The sequence below is a fragment of the Polypterus senegalus genome, chromosome 2 (genome assembly GCF_016835505.1).
Source record: "Polypterus senegalus isolate Bchr_013 chromosome 2, ASM1683550v1, whole genome shotgun sequence".
Lineage (NCBI taxonomy): Eukaryota > Metazoa > Chordata > Cladistia > Polypteriformes > Polypteridae > Polypterus > Polypterus senegalus.
In genome coordinates this window covers 213,878,031-213,905,051 of record NC_053155.1, presented here as the reverse complement: position 1 = coordinate 213,905,051, position 27,021 = coordinate 213,878,031, and the positions used below count along the sequence as shown (strand labels likewise).

The 27,021-nt window shown below is 34.1% G+C and overlaps 1 protein-coding gene across 1 annotated transcript in view; it reads left to right on the top strand.

The window, feature by feature from the left end:
• Positions 1–23,204, top strand: part of tnfsf11 (TNF superfamily member 11) — a 28,755-nt gene extending 5,551 nt beyond the window's left edge. The window contains exons 3-4 of the mRNA XM_039745285.1: positions 18,446–18,587; positions 19,429–23,204. Coding sequence (XP_039601219.1) covers positions 18,446–18,587; positions 19,429–19,862 — 576 coding nt within the window. The 3' untranslated portion in view covers positions 19,863–23,204. The remainder of the gene's footprint in view (positions 1–18,445; positions 18,588–19,428) is intronic.
• Positions 23,205–27,021: the final 3,817 nt, after the last annotated feature.

Sequence of the window (27,021 nt, the reverse complement as noted above, 5' to 3'; positions counted from 1 at the left end):
TAATTTAGTAATATTAGGAAGTATTTTAAGTATTTTAAGATAGAGAAGCTTTTATCTGTGGCACCTCTGTATGAGAACCACCTTTTTCACTCTCTCAAACATATGCAGTTTTTAATGTCTGGAAAATATTTGGGATTAAATCACTTAAAGATCTGTACATAGACAATGTCTTTGCATCCTACGAACAATTACACTCCAAATTTAACTTTCCAGCAACACATTTCTTTCACTACCTTCAAATTAGACGCTTTTTAAATCAAAACCTGCCCAATCCTCATCTCCCACCGACCTCTATGCCAGAAAAATATTGCTCAGTTTCGAGGACTCGGACAGCATCTCCGTAATATATAAAACCATTTTACAGTCCCTCCCTTTCAAAGTTTTAAGAGTTCAGTGGGAAAAGGATCTCTCATTCAACATCTCAGAAGAGTAGTAGAAGGTAGCAATGCACAGAATTCACTCGAGCTCCATATGCACAAAGCATACAATTAATCAACATAAAATCTTTTATCGAGTACATCTGTCTCGTTTAAAACTGTCCAAAATGTTTCCAGGGCAAGATCCAACCTGCAAACGCTGCAATCAAGTTCCAGCCTCACTGGGTCACATGTTCTGGGCCTGCACCAAATTAACATCATTCTGGACCAAAATTTTTAAATGCCTTTCAGACAGCCTTGGTGTCACAATCCCTCCTAACCCACCAAAAGCTGTGTTTGGTGTACTTCCAGATGGGCTTATAGTGGAGAAGGACAAACAAACTGTAGTTGCCTTTACTACACTATTGGCATGCAGACTTATCTTGCTCAACTGGAAGAATCCTAACTCTCCTATTCTGAGTCAGTGGGTAACTGATGTTATATACTATTTGAAATTGGAAAAAATCTAATTCACATTTAGAGGATCTGTACAAAACCTGGAAGGAACGAATCAACAACATTTTAGATTAAGCATTTTAATTGAGGAAGCAGATTCTCCTCTTTTTTTCCTCGTTTTTCTTTTTTTTACTCTATTTATTTTTAATTATTTATTAATTTATCTGTTTACTTATTTTTACTAGCTTAAAAGTTTTACTCTGCTGGCCTAGCTCTCTTTTTCATGGGTGGGGGTTGATTTGTTTTGAACCAAGTCTTGTAAAACTTAACTTAATTTGTATGGAATGTTATTTTTTATTAAAATCAGTAAAATAAAAAATAAAAAAATAATTTAGTAATATTGCATTATCATAAAGTATGTGACCTGAGCATGTACTCAAGTGAAATACAAGAATAAACTGAATTTATTTTTTTTGTATTTTACATAAGCATTGTTTCTGTCATGAGTCATATAATTACTTATATAGGATAAAAAGTAATATTTGTGTTGTTTTTTGAGTAAAAAAAATATTTGCGTTTATTCACCTTACTAAGTTTAAATTGTTCAGCTCTTCCAGACAAGGTATATTCAGAATACCAGGATGCAGGAATATGTGCCTTACTGACATTTTAGGAGCAATACTTTTGCTCATTTTAACAGTGACAAATTACTGCAGAGTGTGACCCAGTAGTTGTGTAGCACTTTATTCACTCCCTTTGTCATTATCTCTCCTCTATGGTCGATGGCCCTTTTTATCCTAGCTTGTTGCGGTAAAGTTTTAAAAACATACATTTAAGATAAAACCAGAACTTTGGTAGAGTATAGTGAATGGATTATTAAAGACATGCCCATTATCAGTTGAAAAATTTCACGCTGAAGGAAATTTGAATATGTCCATAGGGTCCGCAATAAAAAAATGTGAGGAACCAATCCAAGAGTCAATTTCCCTGCAAATGAAAATAAGGAATTGGTAATTTCAATGTATTTTCTAGTCTCCCTTTACAACTATACAAATGGAACACAATGTAGAATAAACTCATTCAGTTGCTAATCCGTTTAGTACTGAACAGTGTCACAGGGGTCTACTGGAGCTTATCCCAGCAGTTAATATTGGGCGCAAGGCAAGAACAAACCCTGGACAGGGTGCCAGTCCATCACATGGTGTAAAGTATAAAAGTATTTTTTCATGAAACAGTAACTTTAATTTATTAATGAGTGTTTTTTTTAAATCTTCAAGATGCATGAAAATTATTTCATACAGTGCCCTTAAAGACCTTTACAAAACAAATACTGTACTGTAAAAACTGTGGAACTTCGTGGTTAAGGCGCTGAGCTGTAAGCCACAAGATTCCATCTCAGCCACTTACTCACCATGGTCATTGGCTTTTCTGCTAAGCACACCAGGCCTCTTAAGAATGCAGATTTAACAGGGATGTATGTATTCAGCTGCACCTTCCCCTTCTTATGTTCCAAACTAAGTGACTGAACTCCAGCTTGTACCAGGATCTGCCTGGACTTTATATGATAACAAAGGTGTAAGTCAGAGTTGCACTGACATCTCTCCAGAGTCCCCTCTGCAGACCTCTTGAGCCAGAAGACATGAAATGGACTCAAGCAAGAACATAAACCTAATTCAAGGGACGAAAACTAAGATGGAGAGAAGGACCCACCCATTTAAAGAGAAGGTCCAACATTCCTTTAAAACACTCTGCATCATCCTGAAGCACTCTCTGGGATACTCACTGGACACTCACTGAACTCCTTGGGGATTCTCATGGGGCACCTTCTCCGGGAGTCTCTCAGGGATAGGGAAATTTGCAAAATGACCTTATGAAACCTGGTCTTTGAAACCTAGATGTTATCAACCAGTCTTTTCACAAGGAGCTGAAAAGATGAAAATTTCTTCTCTTTTTGAACCTGAAGATGAGACCCAGTCTTTCAAGCCAAGGCTGTGTGCCAATAGTCTGACAAGGCTGAGAAGTCATTACTTCAAGAAGGGAACTTCTTGGGACAGCATCTAAAGTCTTGTGCCAGAAAGACTAATGCCTTTTCCATTTGAAGTGACAAAAGACAGCAAAAGGCTAAGTTGAGGAAGCAGCAGCACAGCACTGACAAGGATCACGCAGCAAAGACACTATGAAATGAGGCACCTCATTATTTATAAGTTAAGCACTGACTGAAACCAAATTACAGGATGCTCATGTGTTCTGATCTCAGTTAAAATGAGCTGCTAACTTTCTTTACACTTATTGCATATAATAATTTAAAAGCCTGACGTTGAAATGTACTAATGAACAAAACCTTTGTTTTAAATGCCTTATGGACAGCAGATCACAAGTGAAAAACAGACTTGTCAAGTGTTTGAATTTTTTGACAAAAATGTATCTGTAATTTCACACAGTAGTGAGACATCCTTTTGAAAATAAAATTGTTGTTTATACATACCTGAGCAGAATTTTATTGTTGACAAATTACATGATTAGGAAAAGTCATTTGACAACACAGCAATACAAACTGTGCCTAGGAATATCTCTACCGAATAGCAGATAAGTTTATTGGTAGCTTGACACAAGCACCCACAGTTTGCAAACTGGTGAAATCCAAACCCATTTACTTATTTATTCATTCATTCATTTATGTATGTATGTATTTATTTATTTTCTTAGTTTTTTCTTAAAAAAAACTGAAAATGCCTGATATTGTATAAAAAACTAGGTACTAGAACACTATTTTCCTCTGTCAAAATACATAGCTGAAAGGGATCAGACTCTTTTTGCCATAAATATTTGACATGGGGTACTATACTCTGACAGCTATCAAGGATAATTTTATGCTTTGACCTCTTTACTCCATCTCTCTCATTATCTATCATAATCTCTGAAGCTCTTGGTGTAGTTTTTATGTCTGTCCATTCACCCATTACGTGATATCACATTACTTTCTGTTCTTGTGCCTAGACAACTCCTAAACCTTGACATTACATACTAGTTTGTCTGTGATTCCCTCAAAACAACTATGTAGGGTGCAAGAAACGGTTCAAGCCCAGGGAGCCTTCCTAAGTCTGTTCCTACAATGAATAAACATATACTGAAGATTTCTATTACATGAAAAGCAACTATTGCTGCATTATTTACATATTATCATTATAAAGAACAGACTTTGTAGTGTCCATTGTTATACTGCCTATGTACCGCATTAACACAACACACATTAACAGTGGTTTATTTTTATATAGCACTCTTCACAAAACCAATGAAATAAATAAATAAATAAATCTGAGGAAATACATAAACTATTGGATTAGAGTAGATGTAGCAATACATCTGGTTGTGGATAGATGAAAGAAAAATAATTATATACTGTATTGCAGTACTGTGCTTCCCAGTTATAAGAATCACATTCAGAATACTGAATCTGTGGGATTCTAGCGATAATGTGTTACTATGCTTCCCAATTCTTAAAACAACTTCATAATAAAGTAATATTTCCCTAATGTGACAGCCTCAAGTGATAAAAAATGTAAGGATGTCATGATGTATTGGAAAGAAAAATAACTATGAAATGAAATACGACAATGCCTATGCTTTTTTATTTCTGTAGCGGGCTTAGTGAAAATCAGAGGCCAGTGGATCATCTCCAGCATGCCAAACCAGTAGTGAAATCATAAAACTGTATTTGCACACATTAAACCTTTTTGTATGTTTACACTGTGTAATGTGTATTTTTTGTTTTGTTTAATGTGCTATGTTGCTGTTAAGTTGTGGGGAAAGGTTCTATTTGAAGTTAACATTTAGTGTGGCTGATGGGGCTTGGACAGAGATAGTATTTCAAAGTTTTATAAGGTGTTTTCAATATGACTTCAATCAGATTTAGACATGAATCTATTAATGGAAATTCTGATGCACATGAAAAGTGCTTATATATGGCTGTTCTAGCATCTACTGGCAAAACGTGAAGCAGGTCAGCAAAGCTATTCTTAATGGACTCATTGCTTTTTGACATTTCAGAAAACTTGTGAACGCTAACTTGAGTCTTCAATTTCAAATATAGGTCAGTTTAAGTGTCTGATTGTTATCTGATGTTTAAAGCAGTGCTAGGTGAACACAGATATGGGTTAAGACTTTTCCAGTGATATGCTGTCTATGTACAGCATTAGCGCAACAAAAAATTGTTTCATCAGAGGTTTATTTTTATATAGACCTCTTCACAACAGAAAAGCACATAGCTATATACAGTAAATACATGCATGGAAATGCAAACAACAAGTGGATTAGGGTAAAAGCAGCTATGCCTATGATTGTTAGTAATGCTCCATTCATGCTGATGCTTCCTAAATTCCATCAGTCCTGTTGTTCTCATGCATCAGTCACACATGTTGAAACAGGGATATAGAGAAATGCTCTATAGATTCAAAAGATGAAGGGACATAACTATAATGGATGTGGAAGGATTCATTTACAATATGAAGAAGCAAACAGCAAGAGAAGCAAAAGATGTATTTAAGAGATTATAAACTAAAGAATGTTCAACTATCTGTGAGGCATACAGGTAAATGCAACCATTTATCTATTTCAGAGAAATACTTTTTCATTCAAACTGCTATTCTTTTATATTATTACAGCTCACATATCTCCTACAGAGGCACATTTGTCATTTGTTTAGAGATGATAATTAAGTTAAATGCATTTCTTCCTTTATGAGGAGGACATATGCCACTCCTCTTACCATGAAAGAGCACTTACTCAACCACAATAACGGTCTCTCTGAGAAGGGGTAGTGTTTAAATTATCCATGTCACTTAAACTTATTCAAGTCTTTTCTCTACATTTCTAATTCATTCTAACATACACTTATTTATCTATTGCAGGAAAGACACAAACGCTGTAAGCAACAGAGGCTTACACTAGAATATAAGGCACAAACTGTAGGAGGAGTCAATTCAGTACCGTTCAATACTCTGCACAAAAAAATACATAAAATAAAAATGGGGTTTTGATGAGAATGTAAATTCACTGATACTGTGGTAGATAACAAGAAGAACCATTCACTACCTTGCAAACATTTGTAACACTTTAAAGGTTTCATAGTTGCATTAACATGTCCTGCACCTATATACTATATAAGTCACTTTTAAAATCTAAACTCCCCACTACTTTGTAATGAAACAGGATTAATAATTAAGCTTTCTCATTGTACTGTTATTAAGGTCATTATGTTAATATGAGAAGCTGTTGGACAAAACATTTTATTCCCATTGTATTTATCATGCTAATACTTGCATTGCAGTTTAAATCATTACATACCTCAAATATATTAAACATTGTAGTTAACATAATTAAATATCAAGTCCAGACTTTAAATGCAGTTAGAATGACTGGAGAATTCTACACCTTTTAATAAATAATAAGATTAATACATACATACATACATACATAAATGCAATATCACATCCAAAGAGAAATGATATATAAAAATGTTCTTAATTATGAAGTTTGGTATATTTTATTAAAACTGTCTCACAGGTTAGCAGAAATACTATACAAACTTTTCTGCTACCTTATAACAACTTCTTACTTACTCAGTTGCTTACAGAAACAATTAATTTATATGGTACTCATGGAGGACTCAACATTACAATTCATTTTCTAGGTACACCATCAAATCATCAGGGTTTGAACAATATTCTCTAATCTGATTGGCTGGCAACACTTTTGTGATAGGCTGCATGAAGCACAGGAGGCCCTGACCACTCCCACACCACACCTCCATTTGCATGTTGTACTCTGCTCCATTAGCCTTTTAACTTACAGATAAAGTTGCTCTTTAGTTGTATCATTCTAAATACGGAACATAATTATTAAATATTACTAACTTTTAATGAAATGAACTATGGCTTCCTGTGAACCTGACCAAGAGAGAAAGAGTGTAGAAAATGGGTGCTTTTCATTTTTTTCTTTTGAGCGGTTCATTGTCACATTTGTTTCTGTAATAGTGCTCAGACTTTTCTTTATTTGTTTGTTGAGGAAGGCATACCTATTATTTCTATGAATAAAAAATAATGTTATATATTTCTTGATTTCTAAAGACACATCATTAATATGGGTTTATGACTCGCCTACTTAGCAGGCAGTGCTTTGACAATGCCTATTATGTCAAATCTTTTCCAAAAAAGGTCTCATGCTTAGATATACATTAATGTACATGGAAATAAGGCATTGAATCTGACGTGAAAAGCTTCTTGATATATGAATGCATTGTCTTTGAATTTCATCCTGGTGACTTTATTTGTAGAAATTTGATTAGAAGAACATAATCTTATTTTTTTTTAATTTGGCTAGCACAAAGTGAGCATCATTTTATTCTCAAAATAGGGTTCTCCCATTTCTGTGGTTTCTATGTGTTCTCCCCATGTCTGCATGTTTTTTCTCCATGCCTCCAGTTTTCTTCTATATCCCAAGATGTGCCAGTTAAATTTGTATTCCAAGCTAGCCAGGCTTGAGCATGCATAGAAGTGTGCAAGTGTATATGCTACAACAGATATGGGCCCAATGGTGTGAACCTGCAGTCAATGCTGACGAGACTGCTTTCTGCTTTTTTTTTTTTTTTCCAATTCAAATCTTTACTCATAATCATGAAATTAATAAGCTCATTTTAAGAAAACTGCACAAAACAACACCCCTTGTAAAAATGATTAAGAAAGGTTACAAAAAATAACTTTGCTGAAGAACCGTCATCTTGCCCTGAAAAAATGAGAAACATCTGACTTTTAATTGAAACAAGTTAATTCAAAGAAAAACAAAGCCCTCAGCAAGAAATATTTTTAACAAAATTACATGTGCCACAACTGTTGGCACCCCTGCATTTAATACTTTGTACAACCTTCCTTTGCCAATAGAGCAGCACAGCATCTTCTCTTGTAACACTTTCTAAGGTTGGAAAACAGCTTTCTGCTTTCTAGTACATTGTAATGGATAATGAAAATGTTTGCATTGGTTGAAGGATATTAGTTTTCCAACTATTGCAAAAAAGTTTGCAGAAATGTTAAGTGTTTAGAAATGTAATTAATTTTCAAGTTATGAAAACATTCTTTTGGTTATTTTGTTTTTTAAAAGGTGATCTTATCTTAATTTTTCTTTTGAAATTAGACATTGTGATATATTTCTTATTTATATAATTAATACAAAAACGTGAATATACACAGGCTGTGATAATGACAGCAAATATGTATAATTTACATCCCAATTGAACAGATTGAAATTACCTTAAGCATGCAAAACAATATGTACCTAGCTTGTGTGGGGGTAAAGACAACCTGGCTATAAAAGCATAAGCTAACATTATAAATGCATTTATGTATTTAACTAAAATGTTAATCCAAAGTTACTTGCAAAAGCCACAACTAGAACCCCGGCTGCTGATGCTTCTTGCACAGAGTCTCGTATTGAGTCAGTTGTGGGGACTGAACCTGTGACCTAATGCCACAGAGTGAAAAAAGGCATCTGAGTGGGTTTCACTGATAATGGAATCTTTCGCGATAACAAATTGTTGAAATTTCCAAAGACGTCACAATTACATGCATTAGGGTAAAGGATTCTCACTTGACAACTTTATGTGAATTCTATAATGGAACAATTGATGGACATTTAGAATTTCCCAGGTACGAATGTTTAAATCATCCATAAAATCTGATTGACTTTTCTCTAATAAGATGTTTGGAGAGCATTTGTGCATTTACTGTATATTCTAAGATATTCTTTATTAAAAACAATTGCTTAATCAAATGCTTGACTAAAGTATGCTAATATTTGTTTTGCAGAGTCCTACATGCACAGATTTCCCCTTTTAGGTTGTTTACATATTTAGCTACACTTGTTTCAATTTCATGAATTTTCTTTTATTAACAAAATCCCTAACTAAGAATACTAAAGAGCCATTTCTAGTTTCTTATATGGTGAACTATTTAGCCTGTTAATCATGTTCAACAATGCTCAAGCAGAGACATAATAGTTTGATAAACTGTTACCATGTGGAGGTAATTATAAAACATGTGAAGGGTACATAAAGCCTAATTACTCTGCTTGTGTCCACTAATTACAGAGTATCCCAAAGTGTGCACTTATTGTTGGGCATTTTCAACTTTTGAGAAGTGACCAATTTGATTTCTCTCAGGAGAATTACATGCTACTTCCACCTACAATGCAAAGATTTCCAGACAAGCTAGTGGGTTGGTCACACCAATTTGGACTGAAAGAAAAGAGAACATACACATGTTTTGTGATTGGCATTCATGGGGAGCTGCTGCCTGGCATCTGTTGCTGCTGCCACTTTATGTACCCTTTTCAAAAACTTCCAGAACAGGGTGTGATGCTGTGAATAATGTTTCTAATCTGTAATCCAATAATAATTCACATTGATTTGATTAAAATATAGATGCAGCAGAAATTGTCTCATTTTACATTTATCATGCAGAGCAACAAGTATTAATACAAAAGATGAATTTTGTTGTTCATTGCTGTCTTATATAAGAACTGACTACACTTTTTATCTTACTCATGTTAAATAGCTCCTCATTTATAAATATTGAAACTTGACACTCACTTCCATAGCTCATCTTTACCGTTCACCTGAAATAAAGACATACTGTATATGATGGCAGAGTAATTCTAGCTAGGGAAGTGTATAAAAAATATAACACCACTTATAAAAGGAAAATTGTTTTTCTTTAAAGAAATGATAAGCATCTGTTTAAGGTCACTAGTGGTTTACCAAGAGATACCTTCAAAGTGTTACCCTTGAAAATGAGAGATGGTGGTGGGAGTAAAGAACTAAACATTCACCTACACTGAAGCCGATGCTGTTCCATCTGTGATAAATAACTGAATGTGATGTATTAGTTAGTTCCTATGCACAGTATATAATTGTAACTTTGTCCTGTCATACATTGCTCCTGGATACCATATTGATGAAGAGGCAAAGAAATGGCCTTTGAGATATTCCATGTTGCTTTTTAGATGTTCTGTCAATTATAGAACGATATGTGATAAGTATACTACAGCAGTAGACTAAAGATCACTTAAAAGCAAGGATCTGAGAATAAAGATACAAAATATAAATTGTTTGAAATGGTTATTGAACCATTTTAGAAATCTCTGGTTGTCTTACGAAGTTCAGTATAATCACACTTAAAATGCATTTGCTTGTTATGTGCTTTTGAATCTTGAGTGCACTGATTATTAATTTTCCACTGAAGGCTTTATTCACCTAAGTGTATAGTGATAGACAATTTCAAATGATCTAAAGTATTTTAAGTAATCCTTGAAAACTAGTGGCTGGCAAGAGAAATAATTCAGCCCTATTAAAATGTTTATTTTGGAAATCATTTGTTTTGAATGTCAGTCAGTTGCCAGAGAGCAAAGTGTGTTCAGAGCAGAAGGTAAAAATGGTTGAAGCTTCTCTGCTTACATTTAGAGATCTGCACAAGCTGTCTTACATTGTGCAATGCATTCTAACAGTTGTGTTTCATTATGGATATTAAGTAATACTGGCCGTATTCTGGTTTTTAAAGATTAAAAATGAAAGATACTGATAGGTATCAGTAAAAATCTAAGCCAATTAAAATTGATATTCATGACTTACATTAAGAGTTTTATGGCCACATAGTGGTTGGCACTGGTGCCTCAAAGTTTTAGAAGACTGTAGCTTGATTCTTAGGCCTGGTCATTGTCTCTATAGACTTTTCTCTAGATTTTTTTTAGTTTTGTCATACATGTCGAAGACATGCATATCACCACTGGAAATGTGTGAATGAAGTTGACCCACATGTGGTCATCTCATATATCTTGTACTTTACAAAGGTCTTTGCGTTGGGGAGCGTAAAATGAAACTCAGTCCAAAGAAATTCTGCATGTCACCCATATGACATACTGTATAAAATATTCTAGAAGTCTATAGTACAGTACGGATTTTGGGACTCTTCATCCAGGATAATTTATGATGGAACAGCCTGGTGGACCAAATTATAATGTGAGCTGATAAGAACCCTTTGTTCTTGTGATGCATGAAAAATCCGGTGCCTGTGTTGCTGAATTGGTCTCCTTTTATAAAGTCTATGTACATCTTGTTTTGGAATATTTTGTTCCCATTGGGCACTGCTCCCTGACTACTGACCAGACTAAAAGGCTGCAATAATAATAGAAATGGACCTATAGTATTGTACTTGGCCAAAGGTATACAGTACTGATTCATTCCCTATCCTTGCATTTTTTATTCTGCCAGAAAGATGTACCTGTCTGTATTTGAACTTTGCTATAGAACTGATTAAATTTGAAATTAAGGGAATGGGTACCAAATATATTATGTGCCTGAGTATGCCATGTGATGTGCTGGTTCCATATCCAGGTTTAGTTCTTGCTTTAGGCTGAATATTACCGATATAAGCCTCTGATGCAAGCAAATGAAAACTGGATGAGAGGAATGCAAGTCTTGAATGAATGTCTTAAATCGTTTTAATGAGTCACATTTAGACTACCCTTTGCCACTTGAAAGAAACTCTGTTTTTTACTTCTTTTTCTTACTTAGGGATTTTGCAATATCATATATTGTGGTAATGCCTTATGCCTTATGTTTTTATATAAATGTTACCGATTTAAAGTATGGCATTAATATGACCTGCCTAGAAAGCTCAGAAAGGAAAAAAGATTAAAATTCAAATAATCACCCGAAAATCATGAAATATACCCAAAAGGTTAGAACTGGCTCAATTAAATCAGGATACTAATAAATGCTTAAGAGATGATAAATAACGTTTGAACAAGGATTTTTTTTTTCTAATTTTAAATAAATTGAGACATCTCTTTCACATTGTGTTATAGTATATGGGGCTAGTATTCTTCCAGATGAACAAAACAGGGTTATGTCCTCTCAGTGTAGTGTAAGTTATACACAATAGCTTATAGTTTATTAAGCATTAATGTCTCATCAACTGTTACTTCAAATTGAGTTGTTTGAGGATTGTTAATCATGACTGTCTTAAAAATATGCAAAGATTTTATTTTAATAAGAACTGAGTTGGAGATATTGACGACACATGTGACCCAGTAAAGCAACACAACATTGCTCACAATAACAATAAAGGTTTTGACCTATATATTCTGAATACAATCGACATGTGCAATGTATAATTCTGAGATAAATATTTTAAAAGATTGTATAATATCAAAGGCTATCTTTTAAAATCTTACTGAGAGGTCCCATTTCCAGTGATGTTTCAGATTATGTACAGGTGCACTAGCATAAATGGAGATTATTCCAAAATCTTATCCACAGCTAAAAGGTATCATTTTTACAGTAGTTAATAAAAGAAGGATAGCAAATTTGCAGAAAGTTCTTTTAGCAACTCTCCATCTTAAATGTAATAAAATAATTATTATAATGAAAGGAAAGTGGGAAACTTCAGCTTGAACGCTTTTCAAAGTGGGAGCTCCCATTGAGCTCTTGAATTAGTCAAGATAGGAGGTAACATTGACCTTTAATGGCATTCAGTTACATAAATTTAAAACGACATAACCAGCTTAACAAGAAATGGAATTTTTGTGATCAAAGTGTATTTGGAGTGAAATGATAGTGTACACTCTTAAAGTGTAAATGTGTATGTCATTTTCACAAGAATAGAGTTTATCTTGAATTGTTTTTGTACGAGCTAAGCAACAAATCAACAGTGACCAAGTATTTCCTCCAGCTGACCATATGCTCATGTGAACTAAGTGGGAAGTTAAAACATCACAAGTAGAAACTGAATATTTCTGCAACACATGAACACTTATGAACAGCTTTGTCTTACAGCATATGAAGTTTGTTTGAAAAATGTAATCCAATAGTGAATTGCCAAGAATATTGTAATACAAAAATGGATACAGTATACAATGCTGCAGCTTCAACCTTTTTATTTTTTCTGTTCTTCTGTCAGCTTTTCTGTCCTTTCAATGTCATGTCTCTGGAATCTTCTTCCCTTTAGCCTGCAGCACATCAGGTCGTGTAGGACAGGTCTGAGAACACGAAAATCGCATGGAGCCTCAACAACCTTTTATCTGCATACATTTTTCTTGAGTTTCCCTACCCAAAATGTTTTTGAGTGAAGACCCTTCCATGGGCCACGAGTTTTGAAAATGACACTTGCCTAGACTTTACTGGAACTATTTGCTTATTTATATGTCAGTCTTGAAATCACAAAAACCCTGATTCACTTACAGCACCTGACAATTATGATATCTTACACAGCATCCCTAAAACGGTATCTTATTCTTCTAAAGAGGAAGCATATTAACCCACTTATCATAACACAGAGAAAAGAATGACCATTTTTGTATTCAAAATGATGACTCTTGGCAATATTGTCCTGAATTAATTGAACACATGAACTATGGCTAACCTTTCAGACAACTCAGTGTCTCTGAGTAATGCCGTCATGTTAAATTTTTCTCTTTCTTATCAGCCAAAATGTGTATGAAAGTATGCAATGGACCTGACTAAGATAGAAAAATAAATTATTTTCTGATCTGATAATGATAATATAGGCAAAGGATTTAAGAAGTGAAGTCACTCGGATGATCTAAAAAGGATACAGCGATTAAATAATGAGTGTACTTACAATGAAAAAGAAAAAAGACTTACACCCATGCTATTTAGACTAATTTACATTTGCCATACTGCTTTGACCTAGTTTCTTGATTGATTGACAGATTCAGTGTCATACAAATGCTTTTTATTCTTGAAGCACTGTGAACTTTTCAGAGGGTTTCCTTTCACTAGACAGAATGTTTCACTCAAAAAAATGAAATCAATCAGGCAAGAGTCTCACTCGCACTGTGCAATGTTCAATGATTTCCAGCTGCCTGCATACAGCCAAGTTTTTAAATGTAGGAGGCTGTCTAGCCAAAGAGCATTTACATTGACAATATTATTTGGCAGCAGCATGAGAAACTCCAAACAGGGTGGTCCCTTAACATGTCAACTAAAATAAGACTAGTTCACCAGGTTATGCCAAGCATTTGACAACTGGAATTGTTTCTCTTCTGGCTTTAATCCATATGACAAACTCAGATGAAAATAAAAAAAAGCTATAAGTCACAACAAAAGCTCTTTCTGAAAAGCTAAGCCTGCAAAGCATATAAGTTTGGCAGTAAAACTGCAGTCATTCCCATCGTTGTTTTTATATATATATATATATATATATATATATATATATATATATATAAATTTTAATTTGTTTCAAAACTTGCTGTATAAGGATTTTCTTTTAATCTGGCCATTCTTCCATGACGAAAGTTTGCTTGTGCTACAGCACATTCAGATGTTGTTTGAGGTAATATGTAAGTAGGTTACGAATAACGGCCCACACTTGCAGCTAATTTTAAATTAGAAATGTTGTGGTCTTAAAAAAGGGTGCAAGGTCAGCATTTGAGAATTGAGGTCATGTAAAATTTCACTACTACGCAGCTTTGTATTTTAAATTGCAAAGCTGTTTGCATGAGTCATACTTAGAACCCAAGAATTCATTCTTTTGCCATTGGTCTATGCATATCCTATAAAAATAATGCTTTCCCAAGTACAATTTGGTATATATTTTATATACTGTTTATTTGACGCCTGAAGTGTATCATGCAAAAACATGCATACCAGGGTAAACTCTAAGTTTGATGTCATTTAGCAATCCATCCAAGGCTGGTTTATAGATTGAGCCCAATGCTGCCTGAAGAGGGTCCAGCTTAATGAAGCCTTGTAAAAATACTGAGATAACAGATCCAAAACCAAGTGTGGCATCATTTGTGAATATACTTTATGGGATGATTCCTGGCTTGTGCCTGAAAATGTTAACTATCCCACAGTGCCCTACACGGTAATAGATTAACAAAGGTCAGAAACTGCATAAATGTATGTTCTTGAGTGATCAAGCCATGTTCTTTGGTGCTTGCCCAAAAACAATGAGAAAAAAAAACAAAAACCTACTGAATTATTATTGGGTATCGGCAAAGTACAGTATGTGAATATTTGTCTGAATATGTGATCTGTGACTGATTGTATATACTGTACTTTATTTCTGTACTTCCATGATTCAGATTCTGAATATTCTGGCCTTGCTTGTTAAGGCCAAGACCGGTGTTTAGTATCTATTTCTAAAATGTGTATTGCATAACAATTTTTAAAACTGCTGAAATATTCCAAAATTAATGCTATGTGTTGGTTAATATTTATTTTAGTTTACTAAAATATGTATGTGCCAATATTGCTGATTTCTAGTATTTGTAAAATTACTAGAATGTCGCCACAACAAAGACCTTTGCTTTGTTTTTGTGGTGGGTAAATGTAGGTGGTGGTGGTGAAGGCAATGATAGTAGGGGGTCTCCTAAGTTAAGTTTCTTTTTCATTACGTCAATTCGTGCCTTTTGCACAAACCATTTTAAATACTGTTAAATGCATAGTATTGTTTTACTATACATGAAAAAGTTTGTCTCCTTGTCATTGTCAGCCTTTTTGTTTGCATGTTTACCACCAGCATCCTGACTCCTCGCTTGCCAATGCTCTGCAAGTAAGCCACAATGATAGCATGCTGCAGAAATACATAAGCTATTATTTTGCTGAAAACCCACAAGATGAAAGCTTTTAAAGCCTCAGATTTTAAGTCAAAATTCACTTATACATCAAACTATTGTTTCCCATTAACTTTTTTTAATTTATCTTTTTTCTGTTGTAGGCCCCACCATCCTACACCTTCAAATACACACACCACCTGAAAGCTTTAGCTAAAGAGACTCCAGGACATACTGGGTGACTTATGCTATGTTTCCCAGACTATGTTTCTCCTCACTAAAGGCTCTTTTTGTCAGAATGTTTAATTACAGTGATGTTATACACAAAATGGTACCAATCAACAAGTTTCAGCACTAACTTAAATCATTAGATCATTAGCAGAAGAAAAGGACCTCCATCCTTCTTTTTCCAGATGCTGCTTTATCTAATTCAGGGTCATAAGGAGATGAAGACTATTCCAAAAGGAACAACATAATCCTCATTTGAGTTACATTAACTTTGTGGATTTTATGAAATTAAAACATTTGTAAGCTTTAAATTATTGATCCTGGTTGAAATAGTAAAATGAATGACTGGGACTTTAAATAATCTATACTAATAAAAAGCAAAGCCCTCACTGACTCACTCACTCACTCACTCACTCACTGATTGACTCATCACTAATTCTCCAACTTCCCGTGTAGGTAGAAGGTTGAAATTTGGCAGGTTCATTCCTTACAGCTTACTTACAAAAGTTGGGCAGGTTTCAATTCTACGCGTAATTGTCATAACTGGAACCTATTTTTTCGTCCATATACTACAATAGACGTCTGCTCGATGGCTGTGGGAGGCGGAGTTACACCTCCAACGTAATTTAGTGCCTGCCCATATAAGGCCCTCCGTCAGCTGCAATCCAATAGAAACACTGCCGCTAAATATTCACGGGTGAAGGACTGTGCTTATGCAGACGAAGATGAGATGGTCAAGGTGGTGTGTGGCACAAACTCAGCGAAACTGAGAGAGAAACTTTTAAGTGCCGGGTCTTAGCTAACATTAAATACAGCCGTGGAAATCGCACGAGTTGGCACCAGCACAGCTGGGAACCTTTGATGCATGTACACCGAGCGGCTCACGTGAACTGACGCAGTGCACAGACAAGAAGCAACAGTTCCAAAGAGTGCTGAACAAAACCGAATTACACAATTGAGAAGGCAGCAAAAAAATATGAAGTGTCTGATAGATACAATCATATTCATAAGTGCAATTACTGCGGAAACAAAGCACACGGTGGAAAAAGTCAATGTCCCGCTAAAGGAAGACAGTGTAAAAAAAAACCCATGCATGCAGTGTGTCACGTCTCAGATAAAGAGGAAGACGAGCTGTTTATTGATGCAGTAAGAAACGAATCGATGAATGAAACCTGTTATCTTTAAAACGATTGACAAACACGGAATGTAACTTGAACACAACACATCCTACAAATACGAACCTGATTGAAGGAAATAATGATAATCAAATCCTTGATGACAGCAACACTCAATAACACTCACAAAACAATTACTGTATATTGACAATCATGTTACGTTATTTTTAAAATGTTCCCTTTTCTTTTTCATAACTTCTTTAACACACTAATTCTCCGCTGCAAAGCGTGGGTATATACATATATATATATATATATATATATATATATATATATATATATATATATATATATATATATATATATATATATATAGCTAGATCTACATACTCTCAAATAGACAAACCACACACTGTGGCGCAATGGAGGAGCCAACGACCGAGGTTCGATTCCCGAGAGGGGTGCACTGAGTATGTACGCCTGATGACCCCAAAATTAGGGCGAAACACGTGTCACGTACTCTTTGCATTATTTCACAGTAAAACTATTTCAATATATATATATATATATATATATATATATATATATATATATATACATATATATACACACACATACATATATATCAGCGCTTCCCGATTCATTTTACCCTTGCATCCCCTTGGTTTGAGACGTATAAAAAAATATGCGGTTAACTCAGAAAGACAGATCACCAATTGAAGCTTTATGAATAATGGATACTTTATTCACGATCAATGATTGTTTTGGTAAAGCCATACACAGTGTATTCATTAGATGAACGGTAAACAAGTAAGAGTGAGGGGAGGGTGACTTATTGAGGCACGCAGGCGAAACCACAATAGCACGCAAGCTTGATGTACTGCGCGTCAACTCGATCTGAATTGCGCGATCACATTCAAAAAAATATATCTTTTCAAGTTCTATTTAGTCGACACAAATATCTTTGGTTGGAATGTAAGGCGAATTTACTCTTTACATTTTTATCTTGAAGAAAAATTTATGCAATGATGCCTACATTTAACTTACATTCCTACCAAAGACATTTCTGTCAACTAAATAAAAATTCCTTCTATTTAAAATTTAAATAGAACTTGAACAGATATGATAGTTCATAATATCCACGCAGACTTGCATGTAAGAGCAGGAGTCATCCGTTTTAACAAGCAGTGTATTGCACTGATACGAAATAGCCTGCCCATTTAATTATTTAGGAATGGATAAATAAATTAAGATTTTGTACAAATAATGTTTTTCATTTTTCTTCCTTGATGGATTCTGGCACCCCCAGCAACAGTTGCTCGCTCCCCAAAGAGTATATATATATATGTGTGTATATTTATATATGTAGATATGTATGTATATGTATATATATTTTATATATGTGTGTGTATGTATATGTATGTGTATATATGTATGGATATGTATATATATATGTTTATATGTGTGTGTGTATATATATATATGACAGCAACACTCATCAGTCACATCAGTGACAAAACAATTACATTGATAATCATGTTACGTTATTTTCTAAATGTTTCCTTTTCTTTTTCATTACTTCTTTAACACACTACTTCTCCGCTGCGAAGCCGGGTATTTTGCTAGTAATTATTATAATCAGTATACTGTCTTTTTTTATTTTAGGAAATCAAGTCTGAAAATTATATTGCACGTGCTCGAACTTATACCAAAAAACCACCACAAAGGCCAAAATGTGAATGCAAAAACAAAGTGGAGATACCTTCTGCCCACCTGCCAATCCTAATCGAGAAAAATTCTACAAAAGGTTAGTAAGCATTTTGACTGTATAGTCTTTTGTGTAATGATTTGGAATTTAATTGAATTCATGTTATTTTAATTAAGTGAAGTTCCTGTTGTGACTCTAGTATGCTAATTGGTAATTACAAATATAGTGTGAAAAAAGAAGTGCAAAATAAGTAGAAAATATAATGTTAATACATAAACATATATACAAAATTACATATATATTATATACATACAGTAAATTCAAGATGTTCAAATTCCAATGTTGTAGGTCAGCTGCATTAAAGAAGATCCTTATGTAGGCAAATGACAATTTCATTTGATTAGCTGTTCTCCATCATCTTCATTGTGCTCCGTGTTGCACCCTATTTGTATGTCCTAGTCTAAATATTAGCCAGTAGTAACATACCTTCCAAAATGCCTGCTGTTCTTCTAGTCAACACTAGGAACTGCACTCTGTCCTTAGAAAGTTGTGGATGAAGTTTCTAACAAATGTAAAAAATGAAGGAAAAGGATTAATCTCTTACAGATCCATAAATTCAGTACTGTAACACTGTACTCATTCAACTTCAGTACATAAACTGCAGAAGTAGGTATGGTGGTGTAATAATTAGTAATTCTTCCTCACAGTCTGATCTTCTTCACTGCCTACATGACTATTCAGATTTCCCTTTACATCCCAAAGATTTCCGTAATAATGGCATTCGGTTTAGAGATTACAACTTTATCATAAACAAATGGGATGGATGTATAAAAAAGAAGATAGATAAATGAATGCATTAATAACATACTGTATCTGGTTATATATATGTGCTTGAGGTAACACCTAATGCTATCTCTTACTTTTTTATCTTCTAATTTAGTTGATGATGAGACAATGACTCGGCTGCATTGGATGAGTAAGTTTGGCGTAGCACACATACATAACTTGACGTATGTGGATGGAAAAATAAAAGTCATCCAAAAGGGATTATACTACGTGTATGCAAAGACATGCTTCAGGCACAACCTTCAGGTTTCTGATGAATTGGAGAAAATAGACGATGGGATAGTGCTCCTACAGAATATTCACCACTTCAAGTACGCACGGCAAATGAAAACTTTAATCATGAAAAGTGGCAGTGTTAAGCACTGGAATAAAGAAATACATTTTCGTTTTTTCTGCATCCAGCAAGGAGGGCTCTTCCACTTACACCAACATGATGAACTGTTTGTGGAAGTTAATTATGCTTCATTACTGGATAAAGCCCCAGAGGCCAGTTATTTTGGAGCATTTAAACTTAGGGATTTAGAGTAAGTTATATAGAAGAGAACATTTGGTGTAAGAAATTTTGCCTTGATGAAATGAACATTTTCAAAGTGATCATTGCTCACAATAAAATGCTGTGTATTTGATTTTTTATTACATTTTTATTACATTGTATTGGTTGCAATTTTTACAAAAGATGTTTCGTGTTTTTTAATGTGTTATTTTAGGTTTATATATTTGATAAATCAAACAATAATTATTGTTTATTATCGTAATTGTGTGAATTTTTAAAAAATGGAGGCTCATTTGGAGTTTCCAGATTTGTTAACGCAGCTAAAAGTCTATAAGCCAGATCTTCAAAATGGGTTCATTATTAGCACATTAGGAGCTCTTGTAGAATCAGTCCTATTAATTGATAAGTCAGGAATTGTTCCTCGAAGAGTCTTTAAAATAGACTGCTTCTTTAATTACTCTTTTGTTACATGAATAACCAAAGAAAACAACGTGGCTTACATGTGTGATCTGACCAATACAGCTTCTTCCAGAGTTGACACTGTACTAGCCATTTTCTAAAGCTTTTCGGCTAGTCTAGGTTAAAGCATTAACCTTCTTTTCCACCTTTCTAACATTTTGTTCTCAAAGTTACACACATTCTGGAAATTTAGAGTTATTTTTCCCCACCTTTTTCTTTTTTAGGTTTATTTATTTATTTATTGTTATTTGTATTTGATCTTTTTCTAAGCTAATATAATATATGAGCTCTTCCATCATTTTTCCCTTAGTCCTGATCACTACCTCTTTCTTTGGCTTAATTACCAGTTCTTTCTGTTTGTGGATCTTAAGTTTTAATTTTTTAGTTTTCCAGAACCAACATACACCCCCAACCACCATCACACTTCATAATTCTTCTGACAACTCATCTCTAGCATCTGCTCAGCACATTATAATCTATCCATCAGCTATTCTCCTATAGATAACAAAAGTCCTATGTACACTGTTTGGGGTGCCATAATTTTGCTGTGCTCTCCATAGTACAATAATAATTCATTCATCATGCAGTGTGAAATGTTTCTGAAATGGTGTTTATGTGATTTGTAAGGCTCTTTGAATATAAAACTGATACTGAATGCATGTCAATGCTTATTTTAGCCTCGCACTTTGTAAGGCACTTTACAAAATAAAATGCAAGCACAGTGACATACAATCTCCAAATGTCCCTTAAAATGGTTTTCTAATTTCTGACAAATACAATACATAGCTGGGTATATTTTTACAATTAAGTCCCATTTAAATCACCAAGCATACTATTTTTTCTACATTTCTTAAAAATGAACAGTGAACAATTAACTATATCTAAACATACAAATAACAGGGCATGTTACAATTAGTAAGAAAGTCCAGTTAATCTCATTACACTTTTTCTTTAATTGTGTAGGTGTTAAACTATATTCTACTTCTATATTGCTGGTCCTCATCTTAAGATTTTTCTTTTTTGCAAAAACAGAAATATAACGATGGCAAGGGTATTGCCTTTTTATGGTAGTTTTTTTTTTTTCTTTTACAGATAGAATAATGTACTTGATAAATATCTAGATGAAGCACTGATTTACCTCTGAAGTGGATTTGCAGCTGGTTACTGCTTTCCAATTCAGGAAGTTTAACATGCAAATAGATGGTTTTTGTCTTATTTTTAATGTGTATCTTGTAACTTGCAAAGAAAAAGAACCAAATATAGTGCATCAGGAAAAATTAAAAAAACAAGTATTTTCTGCATTTTCCATCTATTGATAAATAGACTGCTTTTTATAAGAACTTGATAAAGAGCAGATTTTTGTCTCGTAATGTAAAATTACAATTAAATATGGATTCTAATAGTCTTTGCTTAAGTTTCAAATATGATACAAACTGCCTTAAAGTAATCTTAAATAATTATATAAAATTATTAAAAACAAAGCAAATGTATGCAATTTGTTTATAGCATTTTTTACAATGGTGCAGTAGTTAGTGGTGCTGTCTCACAGCTTCCAACAACCCTCTGTGGAGTTTACACCTTCCTCCCATGTCTTGTGTGGAATTTTCCTCAGGCACTCTGGTTCAACACCCATATTCAAACACACACGTTAGGTTAACTGACAACTTAAAATAAGTAATGCTTGTGTGCTTGAATGCCCTGCAATGAACAGATGTGCCTTCCAGTCTTGGGTCTTGCCAAGTGCTGCAAGAATAGGTTTGAGCTCCCCACAGCCCTCTGCTTGAATGAGTGGGTTCAATAGATGAATATTTACAGCTTTTCTAAGGATGAAAGAAAATGTATGTACAAAGTGTGAGATACTCTAACATACACATATGTTTATTTGGGTACATGGTTATGCAAGTGCATAATTAATTATGTTATTGATATTCATATAGTCAAAATATTTATATTTCTGGTAAAGGGCACTTTCAAAGATAAAGGAAAATATATCCATGTTAAAAATGGATTTAGGATTAACTATCTCTCTTTATGATAACTGAGTAAAAGCCATTCTGAGAAATGACTGTATTTATACATGTGTGCCCTTTACCAAATTTAAATATGCAGCTGGAAATTGAAAAGCTGAGAAATATAGGCAGTAAAAATGATATATGGTGGAGTTTACTTTACATCAAAATATGTGTGGCTAGTTCATCTTGCTGCTAAATTCACCTCCTATCTTTAGAATATCCTGATCTGGTGTCATGTCTGCTATGAGAAACCAAAACGTCTAAGCTTTCTTAGTTAATGTTTTATATGATCGACACAATTGGAAAGTCAGACAGTCATCATCTACCGTCATCATGGTTAAATGCTGAAAACATGTTTTAAAAATTGTAAATACCCTGTTCAAATCAAATGTAATTTATATGGAGGATATAATTGCAATGCTCTTTCTACTGCGTTTTATACTTGCACTGATTTGATTGACAATGTAAATTACAAAAATGCTTTTCCAGTTTTTGTACTGTAAACTGGAATGGCATGACCTTGAAATTCTTTTGACTGTCTGGCGCAGTATTTTTAGCGAAGGCCTGGTACTGATCATCGTTTCCTCCTTAGAATTTTTACAAAATGGTTTGATTGTCTTTCATAACTGCAGCTTATTAAAGATTGTTTTGTAATTTATTTATTATAAGGTATTACAAAGATTGATAAAAGTATAAAAATATGAATTAATTAATAACAGCTGAACTTAAGTGTGTGGCTTGTTAAGAGAAACAAATACTGCAGCTGATGAAGTTGAGTGACTTCCATAGAGTAAGAAAACTTTCTGGCTGCTTGAATTTCATGCTTCTGCCATTATGTTGACTGTTATGTTATTTTGCCTTTTAAAATTGTTATTTATTTTTTGCAATTAAATGAAATTGAATAAATCACTATTGTCTTATTTGTCATTTGTACAAATGCACATATCATTGGTATGTAAAAAGAAAATGTCATCGATGTGTATTGGTGTTAAAAATGCAGGGTAAAAAAGGTTAACTGCCACATTCTTTCAGTCTTCACATGACAACATTTTTAACAAACATTGTGTTCTAGCCACCAGGGCATTGAGTGTTAAACTTATACATTATAAATTACTTAACCTATTTGTACCAGCACTTTAAGTGCAAAAAAAAAAAAAATCATTTTGTCTGCCCTGATTTTCCATGGGCTTAAACCTAATGCAAAGTTACTATCTGAGATTAAAAACCCCTCATTTATTCATGGGTAAAGTAGCATCATGAATATGTAAGCATTTTGTCCTCTGTACCACATAAGAGGAGCGACACATGGTGCAGTGGTTTGATGCTGGTTAGCTTTCTGACTGGGTTGCCTTTTGTGTGGAGTTTGAATGTTTTCATGGGTCTTCTACCACAGCTCAAAGATATGTTGTTAGGTAAACTGCCAGTGAAGATGTAATGTCATTGTGTCTGAGCATGAAATTCTATGTGAACAGAGTCTTCTATCATTGAGTATTGTTTCCTTCTATGTACCCCATGCTTCTTACATTCTACATGTTGAAATTATTTATTTTGTGTTTTTAAATGTTTCCAGTTATCTCCTTCTCATTTTCATTAAGTAATTTCAAAACATTTAACAGAAATCATAATTTAATCCACAAATATTGTGTGTCTGGTTGCTTTATTCCAGGGGTGGGCAAACTCATTCCTGGAGGGCCGCAGTGGTTGCAGGTTTTTGTTCCAACCCAATTACTTAATAAGAAACACTTATTGCTCTAGAAACACTTCTGCTTCATTTTAGTTAACTCCCTCGTTAAGATTTTGAACCCTTATTGCTTATTTAAGTTTAAACAGCTGCATTCTTGGTTTTTAATTGCTCCTTATTAGCAATAAGATGCAAATGACAAAAGAAACCAGCAGTATTTATCGTGCACTATTTGGTTTAATTAAATACTTGGAAGGAAAGAGAAGAGAAAAAAGTGAGGATTGAGAATTACCCATCAAAGTATTTGGATGATATCCTTAGAATGGAAAAAAAAATCTAGGATATGAGAATGACTTGACATAGCAGAGTTAAAGCACTAACAAGCCATGAAATGTAATTATTGGCAAGGATTTTTTTTTAATTAAGCAACTGGGTTGGAACAAAAACCTGCGGCCACTGCGGCCCTCCAGGAATGACTTTGCCCACCCCTGCTTATTCTAAGCATACATTTGCTTTAAATGGCATTTACTTTAGAGCCAGTGGACAGGAAAAAGATCTTCACAAATTCTGTTTTCTTTTCACATTGACATGGTTTCAGCAATAGCTGAAAACAACTTAATTTTTGATGTAAAATGCAGTTAGAATCTGTTTCAAAAATCAATAGATTAAGAAGTATTCATTGACTTTTAGAAAATACCAGTAATGTATCCCCCCAATGTCCAGGAATAATTAACTGAAGAAAATCAATCATCTCATTAAACTTGCTCTAACTTTAGTATCAATTAAATGTTTTGAGCAGATTGTCTTACTACACCTTCACCAAGATGTTACAGTCTTCTTAGGTCTCAAGTGATATATATACCTATTGAGAAGCACATGGTGCTAAGGAGGACTTATAATTATGTCTTTGAATCTGAGTCAACCTCAAAATCAGCCCAGGATTTGCCTACAGATTTTATCAGTACTCTTGGCAATAGCCATGTGTACTTACAAAAAAAGTTGAGAGAAATTTGGGTTCATTCAAAACTAATTTTGCAGTTTAATAATGTACATGTGAATCACAGAAAACAAATGAAATCAGGTTCTAATCTATTATTCTTACAAAAAAACACACACACTGTGAGGGTGTATTCTCTCCCCAGTCTAACTTTATATTTTTAGTAAATAAAAAAGTGACGAAGGTCATCCCCAACTCATATATTTTTTAAATATGCGATGATATTAATGTAGTGGGTTTTTAAACTCTGACCCTATTTAATAATGAGTCATCAATTTTTTATAATTCTTTGGTAACTTTCACGAGCTGAATATGAGCAAAATAAAAGGTAAAGAAGCACTTCTGGTGCGGAAATAGCCCAAAAGTTGATAGAAATCTATCTTTTGTACCTAATACTTGTATGAAAAATTTGGTTGACCTAAGTGAAAGTGTATATACTCACACACACAGACATAATTCCAAAAATCGTATTTTTGGACTCAGGGAGCTCTAAAATGTCGAGATTCATCTAAATCTTGAAATGGAATGTTTGGAGGATTACAATACTTTCTCTACACTTTGTATACGAGAAAGTCAAGGAGGTCTAAAACATCAAGATTCATCAAAATCTCGACATCGAATCTTTGGACGATTACAATGCTTTCCCTATACTTCGTATATGAGAAAGTGAAAAAGAGATAGTCTTTGAAAAAACAATGGTCAAATAGTGTTTGACTCGCATTCTTGGATTTTAGTTTAAGTTCTTGTTTGATTTCTCCGTTTCTGCATCTTCTGCTCTTGCTTAAGGTTTTGTTACTTGAACTTTATTTTCTGAGTTGCTCCCTTTTAATCTATTGTAAATCTTTTTTTTATAGATTTTATATAAGGAAGATAACATTCCATACATCAAAGGCCAACTTTAACAACAAAGAAAAGAACATTACATGCAATCGAGTCAAACTTAGATTGATTGTCAAACTTAGAGTGAAGCTGGAGCTTGATTGTAATATTCGCAGATTGAATCTTGGCCTGGATACATTTTGGACAATTTTAACTGAGATAAATGTGCTCCATAGAAGACTTTACATCAAATGATTGAATGCGTTGTGCATATAGAGCTACAATGTATTCTATGCTTGGCTGCTTTACACTCCTTTTCGGTGATTTCAAGTGAAAGATCCACCCCACACCCCCATACTCTGGATGTTTCTTCAGGAATAGAATTGGGAGGTAGGTTAATAATGTTTAATGCAGGTGTTTCAACAGTTTCCCTCTAGGCCTGACTTTTTCAGGTTGCAGGGTTAAGCCTGCTCCTTGCCAGGCTTTCTTCGAGTTTCATGAGTCCTGTAATCACAAAAGTTTTTATTTTAGGAACATTAATGCTCAAGATATAGTTAAGCTGCAATACATACACAGTGACTGATGGTGCTCAAATATTTTGGAACAGCTATATCCAGACTTTGCCTTAAAAAAGGATTAGTCAAATCCTTAGGCTTTGTCTATACTATTACATTTTCATTTAAACATGCAGAGATTAGTCTTGCCTTTACCTCTGCATTTTTAAATCCAGAAATGTAGACATATGAAAATGCTCCCGAAAGTTGTTAATTTCTAAAAATGGCAGCTCAGTGTTGTGACATGGATGGAGGGAAGCAAAGAGTTTTCAAAATGCTGACACTTATCGTGCTGTGATTGGTTCCTCCTTCTCTGATTCTAAAGTGATGGATGGTGCTCTCTGTAGTGCAGTAAAATCACTGTACTTGCACTAACACGACTCCCAGTCTGTATTGTCAGCCACTTTGCTTACCTTATACTTGTGTGTTACTCTCAATAACAACTCAATCACATCATCAGATCAAACAAAAGTTTTTTTTTGCATTCATAATCTCTGTTCTCTGTGTGTGAATGCAAGCTGCAAATAAATGTCTAGCATTGAATACACTTCCCCTTCCTGTTTCCGCTGATGAAGGCATGGCCAATGTAGGCGAATACCTAGGCTATATGCATTGTCAGTCATTTTACTACGGGCAAAGAGACTTTCACAAACAATGTAAAAACTCTAGTGT